Source organism: Mustela lutreola, chromosome 11 (assembly GCF_030435805.1).
Source record: "Mustela lutreola isolate mMusLut2 chromosome 11, mMusLut2.pri, whole genome shotgun sequence".
NCBI classification, from domain to species: domain Eukaryota; kingdom Metazoa; phylum Chordata; class Mammalia; order Carnivora; family Mustelidae; genus Mustela; species Mustela lutreola.
In genome coordinates, this window is record NC_081300.1 from 61,182,785 (window position 1) to 61,199,674 (window position 16,890).

At 40.9% G+C, this 16,890-nt stretch overlaps 1 protein-coding gene across 5 annotated transcripts in view; it reads left to right on the top strand.

Annotated features, from left to right (window-relative positions):
- Positions 1 to 16,890, top strand: part of CEP192 (centrosomal protein 192) — a 126,251-nt gene that overhangs the window by 106,319 nt on the left and 3,042 nt on the right. For 4 of the 5 annotated variants that reach the window (XM_059140952.1, XM_059140950.1, XM_059140954.1 and 1 more), the window contains 9 exons: positions 243 to 366; positions 2,062 to 2,167; positions 2,594 to 2,801; positions 5,196 to 5,275; positions 6,196 to 6,291; positions 10,500 to 10,619; positions 11,072 to 11,193; positions 13,905 to 14,034; positions 14,525 to 14,583. In XM_059140952.1, the coding sequence (XP_058996935.1) occupies positions 243 to 366; positions 2,062 to 2,167; positions 2,594 to 2,801; positions 5,196 to 5,275; positions 6,196 to 6,291; positions 10,500 to 10,619; positions 11,072 to 11,193; positions 13,905 to 14,034; positions 14,525 to 14,583 (1,045 nt within the window). The remainder of the gene's footprint in view (positions 1 to 242; positions 367 to 2,061; positions 2,168 to 2,593; positions 2,802 to 5,195; positions 5,276 to 6,195; positions 6,292 to 10,499; positions 10,620 to 11,071; positions 11,194 to 13,904; positions 14,035 to 14,524; positions 14,584 to 16,890) is intronic. The other variant, XM_059140951.1, reaches the window with a different exon arrangement.

A 16,890-nucleotide genomic window follows, 5' to 3' on the forward strand; every position in this document is an offset into this window, starting at 1 on the left:
TGCCCAAGATAAGACCAGATGGTAACAATTTCCAGATGTCCTTTTACCTCTTTGTTCAGTATCATTGTAGTTTAAGAGTAAACACAATGTTTGTTTTTTTACCAGGGATTTGAAATTCCTATAAAGCAAAATTAAGTTGGTAGACTAATGTATTTAAGATTCTTTTTTACTATTTATTAATGTTTAGGGTTTTTTTCACTAATGCTAAATGTAAGTTATATTTTATTTCTCTGATATAATAGGTGATCTGGCAAAAACTGCATGTTTCCAGATTTTAAATAATTCCGTTATGTTACTGAAATTTGAATTGTATTGGCCGGCACATTGCCTTACTGTAACACCACAACATGGATTTATCCCACCAGAGTAAGTATGACTTCCCTTCCCTCGAGGTTGTTGTTCAGATGTTAGCATGGTGACTTTTGAAGGATTAGATATTATGCCATTTTAATTTATTCAGTAGAATTTTGTCATATGCTCCCTATACAGAGTTCCCTGTGTTTTTGTGAGACCACACTGAAATTTAAGATTCATGCTCCTTAGCAGAGTAGAGCCCACGTCCATGGCCACTTATAGTGTATATAGCCTAAAAGAGTTAAGAGATATGAGTGAGGTGGGAAAGATTTCCTGAAGTAGAAAACATCAGATTGTGCGGACATGTTACTCTGCATACCAAATTACAAAACAGGAGATGCAGCTGGGCGGATGATGAGGGGTGGTGGTCCCTAAAGCCCAGATGGTTCTGTCCTTCATTACCTTGGGTCTGGCTCAACTTATTCTGCTAGTTTTGTCTAACAGACATTTTATAGACAAAGCTTCCTGACTTTTAATATGTCTGAACCATAACCTGGCTGGCCATTTTTTACAAATAATATTCTAAGAAGGAAGTCTTGGGGACCAGATGCTGATAAGCAGCTGTCCTCTCTGCGCAGCTTAATTATTAATAGGAGGTAAAGCTGCACTTCTGCAGCTTTTCAGGGACTTCGTCTGGGTTGGCACAGAACATCCACATCTGCAGGTTGCTTCCTATTTGGGAATGGAAGCTTCGCAGAAGAGCAACATGAAGTTACTTACTTTTGCAAAGTGATGAAGTATGCATTTTAGAAGAGTTATAGTTGACTAATACTGACCTAAGGTAGGGTTAGGGATACTCCAGAGAAACATTCGTAGGACCAAAGCAATGAATTAAACATTTACTAATTAATGGTTGAAAAGATAGGGAAATGATAGAGTAGATTGTTCACAAATAACTTTTAACATCATCCCACACATTTAGCTGTTAGGAATGGAAAATAATCTTGCTCTGCCATTTTTTTAAAAGATTTTATTTTATTTGAAAGAGAACATGAACAGTAGGTAAGGGGCAGAGGGAAAGAGAGAAGCAGACTCCCCGCTGAGCAGGGAGCCCAACTCAGTCCTCACTGAGATCATGAACTGAGTCGAAGGCAAGATGCTTAACCCAGGCACGCTTGCTCTGCCATTTTTGACATGTGTGCCAAAGTATCTTTTACAACTTTTTTTGTTTCTTCTGAGTCACAAATCTGATTACATTGTCCACGTTTAAAAGTCATCTTTGACATTCCATAGCTCTTGAAGAGGACAGTGAGCTCAGAAAGTTTTAGCAATTGGATAAAAAGGAATCTTACTCATTTCTTTTCCATCCCGCTCCCTTTTTCTTACAGTTTTCTTTCCTGCTGTTTCATTCTCTGTGTATGGTAAACGGTATCATTCTTTGTTATCAGATGGCTCAGAGCTTTTGTATACTGGTCCTGTGCTCTAGAAATTTTTATTTTGAATTGCTTTTTAAATGGTATTTCTACAATATGGTCTGTTTTTACATGAGTTTTCCCCTTAGGTTCATGGGTTTATGCCACTCAACTTTTTGTGAGCCATGAGTTGGGGCTGTTGCAGAATCAGACATGTCCGGGATCTCACCTCTTCTCTGCTCTTTGTGAACAACAAGGAGAGCTGGGCATTGATAGAACAGTATTTATAACTTGTGGTTGTTGCTGTTCAAGTATAGGATATCCTTGGTTTTCATTATTAAATTATTTTTTCCAGGAGTAAGCTACAAATTCTTGTGAGTCCTAATTCCTCCTTATCTACAAAACATTCAATGTTCCCATGGAGTGGTTTAATCTATGTACACTCTGACAATGGACAGAAGGTATTTTAAGTGTTTGTTTTTAAGCAGCATTTTTCCTGTTTTGCAACTTAAGTGTTGTGATCCTTATTAGCGTTTACTTTTCAGAAGTGAAATGAAGGGGCCTGTCCTTTCAGCCGGGCTAGATGTATTCATAGAGAGAGCTTAGCACAGACTTTTTCCATTAGTGATCTGAATGATTCTCCTGGATGGGGCAGAAATGGAAAGTGGAGCCTAGAAACCACTATTGATTTGTAAAATATGCATTGAAAAAGAAGGGAGTTGGGAGAGTCAAAGATTTACTTTGAGATCTGAGTAAATTTTCTAATGCATCCGTGTTTCATTTGTTTGGCATTACTTTTCTCCACCATGTTTTAAAAATAAGAATTGTTTCTTTAAAATGATAGATCCACTTGTGTCTTACCGCCTAAATTATTTGGCTCATTTCAGAAAATTGTGAAAGTTCAAATTCGAGAAGACTTAACCCAGAAAGAACTCCTTGCTCACTTGACCACCAGCACATTTGGAATCCTTTCTCCGGGAGCTGAGCCTGCAGTTGGTCATCTGGTGAAACCAGTGACAAAACCACGTTCCACAAAAGTTGAGATAAGAAATAAGACTATTACTTTTCCTGCAACAGAACCTGGTGAAACCTCAGGTCTGGTATCACAAGGTTATATAATTCAAATGATCACGGTTTTGTTGAGTCTAACACTGTTTTTAGTGACCTTCGTTGTAGTGACAGGGATAATATTGTCCCCTATTTCAGGAGATACTCAGGTTGTCATTGGCAGTCACTTCAATCACAGGCCAGATTGGAGGAGCTTAAAAATTGTAAAATGTTAAATCTAGGTATTTAAGAACTCTGTGTATTCTGGGAGTCTCATATTCCACCTGGTCAGAACCATCCCTCCTCAGTTCTCACTGGGTCTTTTACCAGACCTCCTAACTAGTTAGCAGCTGAAGAAGAGGAGAAAGTAGGTAAAACCTGGTTCCGTCCCTCACTAATGAGACTGAAGCACTGAAAGAGGTTAAATAGATACACTCAGTTTCCCCATTTGGAAAATGGCTGTCATAGTCAACGATTCTCACGGAGGGCTTTGAGGTATAAATGAAATAAGGTATTTAAGGTGCTCGGCATAGTGTTTGGCACATAGTAGGTACTCAGTATTGCTAGTACTCCTCCAGGGTCCCGTGAACCCTGCTTTTGCTTGCCCCCCTTCACCTCCCTGTGATGGCTCATCTAAGTGACTGAGGTTGCATGTGGGACTTGTTGGAAAGGGTGTGGGCCTTCTGTCACCTGGCCCTCACTCCCTGCCTCTCTCACTGGCTTTGTCTTGCACTCACATTCAATTTCCACTGCCCGTCCAGCCTGTCCCTCCCTGGTCATCGCCTGTCCACTCACTCCATCCTCCCCGTTCGCATCCTCTAGGAGTTCCAGCAGCTCTCTGGCCTCATTCCGATGTCCAGGCCACTAGGCCTACTACCTCCTCACTCTCCCGCACCCAGGTCTCGGCCACTTCTGCTTGAATTCTGTCATCTGTCACTGCAGTTATGCCTTAGGAATGCTCTTAACTGCTGTGTGCCCCTCCCTCTGCGGTCCTGCGCGGCAAGATCCTAAGCCAAGTCAGACCCAGCCGCCTCCCAGCTCTGTGTCTCCTGTAGCCGAACCTCGCTGCCAGAGGAAACGGTGGCCGCACCCGCACATTTGTGGTCTCTGTTCTCAGATGCCACTGGCCACCAGGCTGTTCTAGCAGCCCTCCTTGGTGTGTGTCCTTTCCCGTTTCCTGTAGTCATTCGACATCTTCACTCTTCGTGCCCCTCCCCGGCTCCTGGTTTCTCTTCCCAACTCTCGATTTTGCCTCACACATCACTGCAAATACAAAAGCCATTAGACTAAGTGGGAGGCTTCTGCTTGCATCCCAAATGAACCCTTCTGCCCAGAATCTAGGCCCATCTATTCTTGCCATCTCAGGGCCTTCCTCTGCCCCTTTTCTCTCCTGTGTCCTTAGCCTCTCCCTTTGTTGATGCCTTTCCCTTGGCACACAGTCCTCTCTGCCATCACGTGTCTAAGGAATGCCTTTCTCGGCCCCACATCTCCTTACTATCTCCCTGCTTCCTCGACACCCCTTCCTCATGGAAGGATCGTGCTCCCTGCCTTCATTTCCTCGGGCTGTAACCGAATTGGTTCTGCCACCTGCCTTGACCCCACTATCAAGGTCATTGAAAAGGGAGTGTGTCCTTGATAGGTCTTTGTTAATTTGACCCCTCAAGGCTGGGGTCAACCACTCCTTCTTCCTTGGACTACTTTCTTGTGCCTCTCCCAGTTTTCCCTGCTTCACAGGCTCCTTCTCAGGTTTCACTGATGACTCTTTCTTCCTGGGCCCGCCTGTGTCCCCTTCTTTATCTTGGCTCTTCCTGCATGCTGCTCAGCTTCTGCCCTGTTGGCATCTCACAAACAGAACTCCTGTTTTACCCATGAAGCCTGCCTCTCCTCCAGCTCTACCCATGTCCGTAAGTGGCCCTGCTGTCTGCTCATTAAGCCAAATCCCTGGAAGTTATTTGCTGTCTTCTCTCTCCCTCTTACCACACAGTCCACTAGCAAGTCCTTTGCAGTCCGTGTTCAGAATGGATCCCCTGTCTGCCTGCTCCTTTTCCTCCCACTGCCTTGACTCAAGCCTGATAGACACTACCCCACGTGTCTTCTCTCCATGCAGCTGTTGCTTACCAGGGAACCTCATCTACTCTGACCCCCTTGTGGTCTCTCCTCTCCACAGCAGCCAGTAACTCTGTAAATTAACATGAAAATCATCTACAGCTCTCTTGCTTAAGCCCTTCATTATCCTTTGATTAAATCCAAAACAAGATATCTGTCAAATTTGATTTTGTTAGAAAATACTGTAAATTCCCATGGAGCTTCTCTGAGGATCTGATGAGTGTATTTTTCCCCTCTGATGAGGTAATTAGTCATTATTATACAGTATCACAGTAATCTGCTTGTTTACTTACATCTCCAAGAATTGTTTGACTTGTGACATGTGTGTTCTTGTAGAAAATTTTCTGGAACTTGAAAATCATGGTAACACAGAAGTAAAGTGGCATCTGTCATCCTTAGCTCCCCCTTACGTCAAGGTCAGTAATAATTACCTTAAATATATTCATTTTAATGTTTAAACTTTACTCAGGGTGTTTTTATACTGAATTATGAACATAGGTTGAGATTATTGGGCTTTTTTTGGTCCCACTAATTCACTTACTTGATTTTCTCTATAGATGGGCCTAATACATGCCCCATCTTTTTCACAAGATTGTTTTTAGAGTCAGATTAGAAAGTATATTTGGAAATATGTGCTTGCTCATTTAATGCTACCTCCTACAATCCTGATTTTTATCTGAAAATAACTTTATTTTGAAAAAACTTGAAAGTTTTATTATGGAATATTGTGTGCATGTGCACATGCACATGCATTTTTCTTTTCCACAGTCTGGGTACTGTTCCGTGTTTTCAGCCAGTAGGAGCTAGTGTAGGAGACAGACTCTTTGTCAGTGAGTGCTAGCCGACCCTATACTGCAAATGGTCTCCAGCATCGGGCTCTATACCTGAATTGAGCATGTCGTCACCTATGTTGTTTAGAATGCTATGTCCTTCCTGCCGTATATTTTGTGTGACAGTGGTAGTTTGGAGCCCTCATACTAACAAAATGTGTGCAAAAATAGTGCTGTATCTACTAAAAAAAAAAAAAACTGGTATTGCATATGATGTTAAAATGTACATTCAGCAAAGGGTCTTCAGGGTCCTTGAGGAGCAGGCCGCCCTTGAACAGAATGAGCACCATCCTAAAGCTGACTAGCCAGGAAGGAGTGGCTGCTGATGGAAGGAGGGGCGTCAGCATGGGCCTTTGTGAGCAGAGTTAAGGAGTGCTCCCACTCCTAGGTGGGCACTGAGCTCTCCTGGCCCCTGCAGAATGGGTTTGTGTGTCCTTGGTAACCATAAAGGTAATGGTGTCACTCTGACTTCTGTTTTTTTCCTTTGATTGCTTAAATGATTGTAGGGAGTTGATGACAGTGGAGATGTTTTTAGAGCTACCTATGCAGCATTCATATGTTCTCCTATTTCTGGTATACTGGAAAGCCGTGGAATTCGGAAGGTGAGTTTTGACATTTTTTTCATAGCCATTGGTAAGAACATGGTGTTGCTTGACCAGGGGACCTTCATTTGTTTCCACCCAGAGTAGTGGCTTCACCTAGACTAGTGTTGCTCTGCTAACAACCAGCTTTCCACAGGAGAAGACCTGCCTCAGTGCATGTCAGTGGGCTGCTTCCTGCAGCAGAGCTCTTGCTTTCTAAGTAGCTAAACAAAATGCCATGCTTAATGGTAGGATTGATTTACATTCTGATATAAGCGCTTTAGGTGGCCACAGGCTGCCAGTACTTATAACACACTTGGAATAGCTCTAATCTAGACATTATTTTGTCCACCAGCCGTAATAATCTGCTACCACTCAAGAACAACTGTGTTCATGTCATAGTCAACAGTATATCTTCATGGGCAAATGGTGATGGATCCTTTTAGTACCATGATCCTCTTAAGTTCTAATCCATTGGTAGACCTGACATAGTTTTTTTCAAATATCCCTTAGTGACATAGTCATTCACTTAGTCTCAGTAATATACTTTTGCATTTGCTAACTGCTGAAATGCACTTAAACTATAGCATTTATATGACATTGGTCCATTTATTCAGAGATTCAGCCTGGTAATCAGTTCTAGACTATAGTTGTGGACTCATTACTGACTATCGAAGAATCTTTGAGCAATGATAGTCACAAACCTTGTGCACTTTACTAGGTCTGTGTAACAGGCTTCCAGAAGGTTTCTGACTTTTTTGGAAAGGCATACTCTTCTATGGTGTAGTTTATTTCATTTCCCAGCCCACAGTAATGGCAAAGCAGTATAATAAAGAACAGACACATTGCTTAACAAAAGTTCAACATCTGGGGCAAAGGCGCAGTGGGGGAAGGGTTGCAAAAAAAAAAAAAAAAACAAACCCCAGCAGGAAAGACATCCTATGTTCTTGGATCAGAATATCTAACATTACTAAAATAGCAGTATGGCCTAAATTGATCTACAGATTTGATATAATCTCAATAAAAAATCCCAGGTGGTGTTTGGGTTTTTGTTTGTTTTTTAAAGAAATTGACATGCTGATCCTAAATTCATGTAGATATGCAAGAGAACCAGAATAACCAAAGCAATCTTGAAAAAGAATAGAGTTAGGGGATTCACACTTCTCATTTTCAAAACCATACTAATCAAAACTGTAGTATTGACATAAAGATAGAAATATAGAATATGTGGAATAGACTGGAGGGTTCCCAAATAAACCCTCATATTTATGGTCAGTTGATTTTTTTCAATAAGGGTACTGAGACAGTTCAATAGGGAAAGAATATTTTGAACAAGTAGTGCCAGGACAACTGATATCCTCCTATAAAAGTATTAAGTTGGATCCTTACCTCACACCATATCCAAAAAGTAACTTGAAGTAGACCATAGACCTAAATATAAGAGCTGAAACTATAAAATTCCTGAAAGATAACATAGTAAATATTCATGACCTTGGGTTAAGCCTTGGTTTCTTAGATATGACACAAATAAAGCACAAGTGACAAAAGAAAAAAATAGATGAGTTACCAGAATGTAAAACTTGAGTGCATCAAAGGATACTATTAAGAACATGAAAAGGGATACCAGATTATGGGAGAAAATGTTTAGAAATCATACATTTAATGAAGGATTTATACCCCAAATGTGTAAAGAACTCCTACAACTAGATAACCCAAAGACAAATAACCAGTTTTAAAAAATGGGTGAAGGTCTGAATAGATTATAAAGAGGGGCTTCTAGTTGGCTCAGTCAGTTAAGTACCTTCTGCTCAGGTGTTGATCTTAGCGTCCTGGGATCTAGTCCCACATTGGGCTCTCTCCCCCGGCTCTTGTGCACTCACTCTCTCTCCCCTCTCCAAATAAATAAGTAGAATCTTAAAAAAAAAAACCTGAATAGATGTTTCTCAAAAAAATAAAAAAAAAAGATATACAGGTGACCAATAAATATATGAAAAAATATTTGAATCACTGTTCATTAGGGAAATGCAGAACAAAACCACAGTGAGATATCACTTCACATGCCTAGGATGACCCAGATTTTGGAAATCAGACAGTAACAAGTGTTGGTAAGGATATGGAGAAATTAAAACCCTCATACATCGTTCGTAGGAATGGAAAATGGTACAGCTGCTTTGCATAACAGTTTGACAGTTCCACAATAAGTTAAATGTAGAATTACCATATGACCCACCAACTTCACTTCTGAATATATACCCCAAAACACTGCAAACCAGAGTTCAGGGCACCTCAGTGGCTTAGTCAGTTAAGTATCTGCCTTTAGCTCAGGTCCTCAGATCGAGCCTTGCATGGGGCTTCCTGCTTATCAGGAAGTCTGCTCCTCCATATTCCCTCTGACCACCCCCTGCTCATGCACCAACCCCCATCTCTCTCAAATAAATAAATAAAATCTTAAAAAAAAAAGAAATCCAGTGTTCAAACAAAAACTTATACACAAATGTTCATAGCAGCCTTCTTCAAGATAGCGAAAAAGTGTGGAAATAACCCAGATGTCTATCAACTGATAGATGGAGAAACAAAATGTATACCCATACAGTGAAGTAATACTTGGCTATAAAAAGGAATGAAGTAGTGATAACATGCTACAACATGAACCTTGGAAACATGCTAAGTGAAACAGTGCAGAGATAAAAGGCCATATATTGTGTGACTGAGTTTGTGTGAAATATGTAAAATAGGTAAATCTGTAGAGACAGAAAGTAGATATGTGGTTGTTTGGGCTGGAAGTGAAGGTCGGGAGTGCGGAATGACTGCTGATTGTATGGGTCTGGGTTTTTTGTGGATTGTTGGAAATAGTTTAAAATCAGGTTGTGGTGGTTGCAGAGTTCTGGAAATACACTAGAAACACTGACTGCGTTTTAAGTGGGTGTATGGTATACGAATTCTATCTCAATGAAGCTTTGAAAAAAGAAAAGTATGCAGGATTTCTCCTTTCACACAGTAGAACATAAAAATGAAACCTCTGTGGGATCTTTGATTTTTTTGTGTGTTCATCACTGTATATTTTGGACTGAACTCGTTGCTTGCCACACTGTCAGGTCACATTCATCAACTGAATTCCAGGTCTGAATACTTAATTTATGTTAGTGGAGAAGAAAGCAAGGCACATCGCTCTGGGACCATTTAGGGAAATACTCCCTAAAAAGTACCACTATTGATGTATGTAATAGTGATCCAGAAGGAAGAAAAAAATTAGTTTGTTAGGTACCTGTTTCTTAAAGTAAGAGATGTACATAGTAATTTTCTGAAACATCGGTCAGTTTGAATGGGATTAAATGAGCTAACGAATGCTCAGGCTCCTAATATGTGTCTAGTGTGTGTCACATACAGCACTAGTAGGTTGTCCCCTCCTCTTTATTTTTGGTGTTGGAAAACAGTGTTCCAGATAATTCATAAAGTTTCACCATTTAGGGGAAACTAAATGGTTTCGTTTCATTCTTTCTTCCTTGATCTTGGCAGTGTCCATACCCCCTTTAACAGTGTAATTCCCTAATCTTGATGATCACCTCTTTTCCATGAGTATCCTGCCTTTGCCTCCACACCCTAAGACTTGCTGGCTGCATTGTTTCTTATGTTCTGTATTGATAGAAATTGGGTCACTTAACAGTTTTAATGTAAAGTCCAGACTCAAAGATACTGATTAATGGTTAATGTAGCTAATAGCATTTTTTAACACTAAATTCGTTGATAAAGGAAGCACTTAACACTGGCAAACTTTATAAAATACTATTTTTTAAATACTACAGCTTTCTCATTACTGACCTTTTTACAGATTGTACGCATGCAGTTCGTGTGTATGACTTTGAGGTGTGTGGTTGGGGTAACTGGTTCTAGGCCTTAGGCCTTTACTGTGTGGCCAGCAGAGGGGTCCATAACCATTTCATCGAAAGACTGGATTGTGTTTCTGGGGTTGACCTTCCTCATTTAGGTCTTGTACTTGACAGCTCTAGAATTTTTTGATAATGTAAAGAGCATTTGCATTTTGAGGACTGTGTTACAGAGAGCCCTAAAAAAGAGTGTATCTTGAATCTGGTATAATCTTCTGCCAAAAGAAGAGTTGTTCAAATCCCTTTCAGTTAGTGTCAAAACTAGCCAGTGCTAAATCATATACCAACTACATGGTGTGTGAGGCTTAGTGTCTAAATTTCTCCCCTGGGTGTGTTGTTTTGTAGGTCTCCATCACTTTTTTGCCCAGAGATAGAGGGGATTATGCTCAGTTTTGGGATGTTGAGTGTCACCCCCTTAAAGAGTCTCACATGAAACATACCCTGAGATTTCAACTCTCTGGACAAGTGAGTATTAAACTGAATTTAAGTGAATTATTGTGTGTGTGTGTGTATTAAAAACATTAAGTGAAACTGACATGGGAAAACTGTCCTGAAAATGCAGACTATTTTCCTGGTATTATTCTAATCTCATTAATTCTATTGTCTGGCCCTGTAATCTTAATTTTCTCATTTGCTTTTATTGATTGGCATGCCTTGAGGTCTGGGTTGGCTCTGTGAAATCTGTGTTTGACTTGATTAGGTGAGATTGTGTGTGTGTGTGTGTGTGTGTGTGTGTGTGTGTGTAAAGAAGCTGACCAGGAAAAAATGTAGGTATTGCGATTTAGGGAATTTAAAAATCTTAAGTTTTCTTCAAAAAATTGTGAAGGAAATAGTAGAATTTAAACGGGTAATTATCCATATATTTTCCAAGAATATTTATTTTTCCTCCCCCACCCTGTGATTTTTGTTTTATACAGAGTGTCAAAGCAGAAAATGAGCCTGAAAGTTCAAAAATTTCCACAAACTCCCTCATTAAACTAGATAATTTAGTTAAGTCCCGAAGACAAGCTGTGTCAGAGGCTTCTGCTCTTATACCCGGGTATGTTGTCTTTGTCATTCTTATGACATTTTTTCCAGTACTTTATTGAGATATAATTAAATTCAGTAAAATGCTCAGTGTCCTTACCTGTGAGTTCTCATGCATTGCTACCACTCCAATCAAAATAGAGAATATTTCTTTTCACCCAGAGAGCTCTTACATATCCCTTTGCAGTCAGCCCTGCCCTCACCCCAAGATTTGTTCTTTTCTGATCTAGGTTGGCTTTGTCGAATTTTGTACACATACACACTCGCTGAGTCTGGCTTCTTTCGTCACACATGTTTTTGGGATGCATTTGTGTTGTAGGGTGTACATTTAGTTTGTCCTTGAGTATTGTTTTATGTGATCATGCCATAATTTATTCATTTTATGTGATCATACCAAAATTTATTCATTTATTCAATTTATTCATTTGACATTTGGGTGGCTTCTCATTTGGAGCCTGGAATTATAAATGAAGGTGCTATGAACACTATTGTATGTGTATTTTTGTGGACATACTTTTTTATTTCTTTTGGGTAAAAATAACTGAAGAGTAGAATTGCTGGGTCATATGGTCAGCATGTGTTTAACTTTAAAACAAACTGCCAAATAGTTTAACCAAAGCGACCATACCATTTTATGTTCCCAAAAAACACTGTATGAAAGTCAATTCTTGAAAACTTCTTTTTGGTGGGGAGTGCGTCTGCCCTTCAGCTTAAGTCATGATCTTGGGGTCAGGATCAAGCCCCCATGGGGCTCTCTGCTCAGTGGGGAGTCTGCTTTTCCCTGTCACTCCATCTGAACTTCCTCCACCCAAATAAATAAAATCTTTTTAAAAATTCTTTAATTTTTATTTAATATATTTTGTTATATTTTTTAGTAATCTCTACACCCAGTGTGGGGCTCGAACTCACAACCCCAAGATCAAGAGGCGCATGCTCCTCCAACTAAGATAGCTAGGCACCCCTTAAAAACTTTTTTTAAAATGTGTTTTTTATACCAGTAGCTTACACAGCTCTAATGGTAATATTTAAGTATTTTGCCTAATAAACATGTTTCTTACAATCCTTAATTAACTAATACTTAGATCTAACTTTGTCCTAGAGGAAGACACTTGTAAGAAAAGTATGTGTTAAGTACCTGCTAAATTTAATATTCATGTTGTTATTTATTTTCTAGTGGGAGTTTTGTAAACATTTTGTAAGCATTGAGGCTCCTTTAAAGATTATGTGTTCTAACCACACACTTTCGCTACGTACTCTTTTGTTCATCTCGTCTTTACGGAGCACACACCATGTGCTGGGTAGTGGAGGCAGAACTGCCCTAGTCCTTGTCTCCAGGGGCTTTACCTCCTAGAGAAGGAGCCACATCACAGATAGTCTCACTAACAGGCTTGATTACAACCTGTGGAAAGGACTGGAAGGAAAGAAATGGGAAACAAGGGAAACATGACAGAGGGAGCTTGATGTGTGATACCTGGGAGGAGCCTCCCCGAAATGGGACCTTTAAGTTGAGGAGGATAAGTGGAAATGACGGACGTGACGAGCATAGGAGAAGTTCCTGACTTTGTAAGGACCAGGTAGTGGGGATCGTTGGCCCTTGAGGAACCAAAGGCAGCATCCAGGCCTAGAGCCCAGATGGAGGGAGAGTAGTGTGAGGTGAGGCCAGAGGGCTGGTGGGCAGAGGCAGACTGTGCAGGGCCTCACATGGTAAATATTAATTTGGGGTTTATCTGGGAAGCTGTTGGAAGCCATGAATGACATGATCAGATTTGAGTATTTATAGAAAAATCCTCTGGCTGTGGTGCAGTCTGATTAAGAAGGAGGCAAGAGTATATATGGCAAAACAAGTCGGAGGCTATTTAAGTAGTCCAGGACTAAAGCAGTGTCCAGGAAGATGATGAGAAATGGACAGATTTGGGAGGTGTATAGGAAGGAAATTTGAAGGATTCAGTGAATGGGTTCAGTAAGGGGGCTTGAGAGAGAAAGGGGATCAGAGTTGGCTCCCAGACAGAAATACAAGTGGAGGGTCAGGTCTGAGAAGAAGGATCCCAGGTTTAATCCGGATTTGTGGCATCAGATCACTGTGTGGTGACAGGCATGTTGCCCAGCAGCTCATTGTGAGCTGAGCTGTGGATCTGGGAGTCACACGGGGGCAGGCTTGCTGGTTCACCGAGCTGGGATTTCTAGGGAGACTGCAGCGAGAGCAGTTAGAGGTGTCCGGGGCCAAGCCACAGGGGACAGCAGCAGGGGCAGTGAGGGGGTGAGCCAGCACAGACTGAGCTGGCGTCTGCATCGCTGCCGTCAGATGCTGCTGAGAGGCCAGAGCTTGTGTTCCACTGTCAGGGTAGTCTGTCCGGACAAATAAAGAGCGTCCAGTGGACTGCGCTGGGAGTGCTCTGGGTGAGGTGAACTAAGGTGACAGGAGCACCCGCGCACACATGGGCCAGAGGCGAGCAGAGACCCAGGCCCCGGGGAGAAGGGGGGCAGAGGTAGTGCTGTCATCTGTGTCCTGTCCGCGCAGCAGCCCACCGCTGCACCTTCTCAGAGAACTGTGCTGCGCCTTCTGTCTTCATAGGGATTAGTGAAGTTGCCATTACAGAACTAATTTCCTGTGAGCTGTGAGAGAAAATACAAATCGAAACACAAAACGCTTCCTTGTCAAATATATATAAATTGTTTAAATTACTCTGTATTTTAAATAGTTGACTTTTAAACCTGTTTCCAAAGCAGACAGTTTGACTTGACGCACCGTGGAGTTTATGCCCCAGAAGATGTGTATCAGTTTCTGCCTACTAGGGTTGGGGAGTCAAGGACGTTGAAAGTCAACTTGCGAAATAATTCTTTCATTATGCACTCCGTAAGTTGGAAATAGTACTGTGGGTTTTGGGAAGATGGATGTATTCAACTATTTAATGAATATTCTCCTGATAATTTAGAAGCTTGTTTTGTAAATTATACTTAAGTTTTAATGATTAATTTTTTAAATGCTTTATGCTGTATTTGAAAAGTAACTCATGAGAAGTTCATGACCCTTTATCTGAAAATTGAAAATATTTGGCATTTGTTTTCATATTTTCATTTTTAAATTTTTTCTCTTGTTTTCTTTTTCTTCTGTACTAATTGACACCAACATATTTCTGGATAACATTTACTCTAGTCAGAACCAGAGTAAATTCATATTAAAATTATTTTAAATGTGTTTTCATGAGGATTTATTATCTTACCTAATTTTGTGGCTATATTTAAATTTACTAAATACCTTTAATTAAAGAAATGCATGGTATGTTTATGTATGCTCAAATGTCTAACTTGCATAATTTAATAAAGTGTTTCATATTAAATTCCAGCTCAAGTTTTTAAGTCCTAGAGAGCCTTTCTACGTCAAACATTCAAAATATTCTTTGAGGTGAGTTTATCATAAATCAGAATGTTCTCATTCGAGTGCAGGACTTCATTTTCAGGACTTCAGAATTTCTCCTAAGAGTTGTGCCTTGTGAGCTCTCCCCCCTCCATTATAGCCCATCATCTCCATCACCAGCACCACAGCGCATCCCTTGTCATAAATTTTAATAAATGCTGAGGAACCTGCCAGGAAAGCATTTTATGACTGCCCACAAGTGTGCTTTACTATGTAGCAACCCAAACTTTGTGGGATGTTTTGGAATTTAGCACATGATTCCTGTTACCCGGTATTTTGTCTGTCACGTAAATACATAGAACATTAATTATCTTGTGATTTAGAATAATTTCTTTAAATGTTATTTTTACTATACTAAGGATCAGGGAGTTGAATTTTCAGTAATTGGGACAAAAGTGTCCCAGCTTAATTAGGAAAATTTTTTTATTGTGATATTTTTCTGGTTGTCATTCTTCAAATACCCTGTACTTCATCCCTTTTTTTTTTTTTTTTAAGATTTTATTTATTTATTTGAGAGAGAGAGTACACAAGCCAGGGGGAGGAGCAGAGAGACAGGGAGAAGCAGGTTCCCCACAGAACAGGAAACCTGATGCGGGGCTCCATCCCAGGACCCAGGGATCATGACCTGAACTGAAGGCAGACGCTTAACCAACTGAGCACCCGGCTGCCCTGAAATATCCTATACTTCTTAAAGCGGGTCCTTTTTCTCTTGTCACTCTTGCTACTTTTTGTTTTCCATATGATCTTCATTTATTTTTTTTTCCCCCATAGGATCTACATTTAGATTGAAATATCAAACTGGGTTGTCACTGTTATCTAGAATTTTAACAATAGTGTTCTGTCAGACTTAACACTGAAGAATAATTTTATCTCCATCTTTGAATCTTTAAGCCATTTAATTAATTATAAACTCTTATATTTTAGTATTAGGTGATTCCAAAAACATGTTATGTTCCATGAAAACTTGGACCACCCTGTGAACATTCTAGGACTGCCTCTGAGGCTCTAAGACTCGCAGAGCCACACTCTGGAAGGTTACCTGTATCTCTAGATACCAAAAAGATGCTGTCGGGGGAGGCCCGTTCCCTCTCCTCTTTCTCTTTTCTCTCTTCACCTCTTCTACCTCCCCTCCCAGCCTCCGGACTGTAAAATCTGCTATGCATGTACTTGAGGGTCGAGCACTTCCATTGCCTCTCAGCGCCTGACCTAAGAGCACAAGCTGTGCAAACCAAATAGTGAATGTATCTAGAAAATTACCATAGGCTTCATCTCAGCCTCAGTTTCCTGATTTGTAAGAGACGACCGCGCTCCTGGCAGCCCGGGTTCATTAGGAGAAGGACATAAGCGATGTGCTGGTGTTAGTGTCTAGCCCTTGGGGGCACTCGGGAGGTGGTAGCATCTCGGGTGTTACTGACCGTGCCTTCCTTTCAGCCAGCATCCCTGGTGAGGTCCATCAGGACCAACCCCGTGGATTTTAATGGAGCGCCACGGTTCTGTGTCCGTGCTTTTCCTTTAATCGCTTCAACAGCCACGTGGAGGAGAAAGGCCCTAAGTTGTAAAATACCAGTAGCTGCATATTTTCTAGTTTCTGCAGCTTGAGTCCTTGACTCCCAGCAGCCTGTGGGCCTCCAGTTAATGAGGCTTTGCCCGACTGATCGAGGACTGCTGATGTTAGCCTGTGTGTTACCGTAGGTGGGCACTGTGAAACACATGAGTAAGAAGACCAAGTAAGTAAACCCCAGGTCACAGAAAACTTCTCTCAAGACCCCTCCATAGGCTGAAATTTTACATAAAGTTCAGCAGAAAAGCTGGTTTCTTTGTACTTGAGAACAACTTCTTTCAGCTTTGGAGAGGAAGCAAAACTTTGCTACAGTATCTCACTTGAAATTTTTTTTTTAATTTTTTTTTTTAGATTTTATTTATTTGACAGACAGAGATTACAAGTAGGTGGAGAGGCGGGCAGAGAGAGGGGAAGGGAAGCAGGCTCCCTGCTGAGCAGAGAGCCTGACACGGGGCTCGATCCCAGGACCCTGAGATCATGACGGGAGCCGAAGGCAGAGGCCTTAACCCACTGAGCCACCCAGGCGCCCCTCACTTGAAAATTTTTACCACAAAACTGAAATAGTGCTGCCTGTTCTTACTGTAATGGTTAGTGCTTTTGTGTTTATCCCACTTTGACTTTGCACAGGGGCTCATGAAATACAAATGCTGGTTCAGAGTAATGGTTAGCTTGCCTGGGCAGGTGGAACGGAATCTGTTCTCAGAATCTGAGAAGCAGTTCCCAGCTTTGCATTA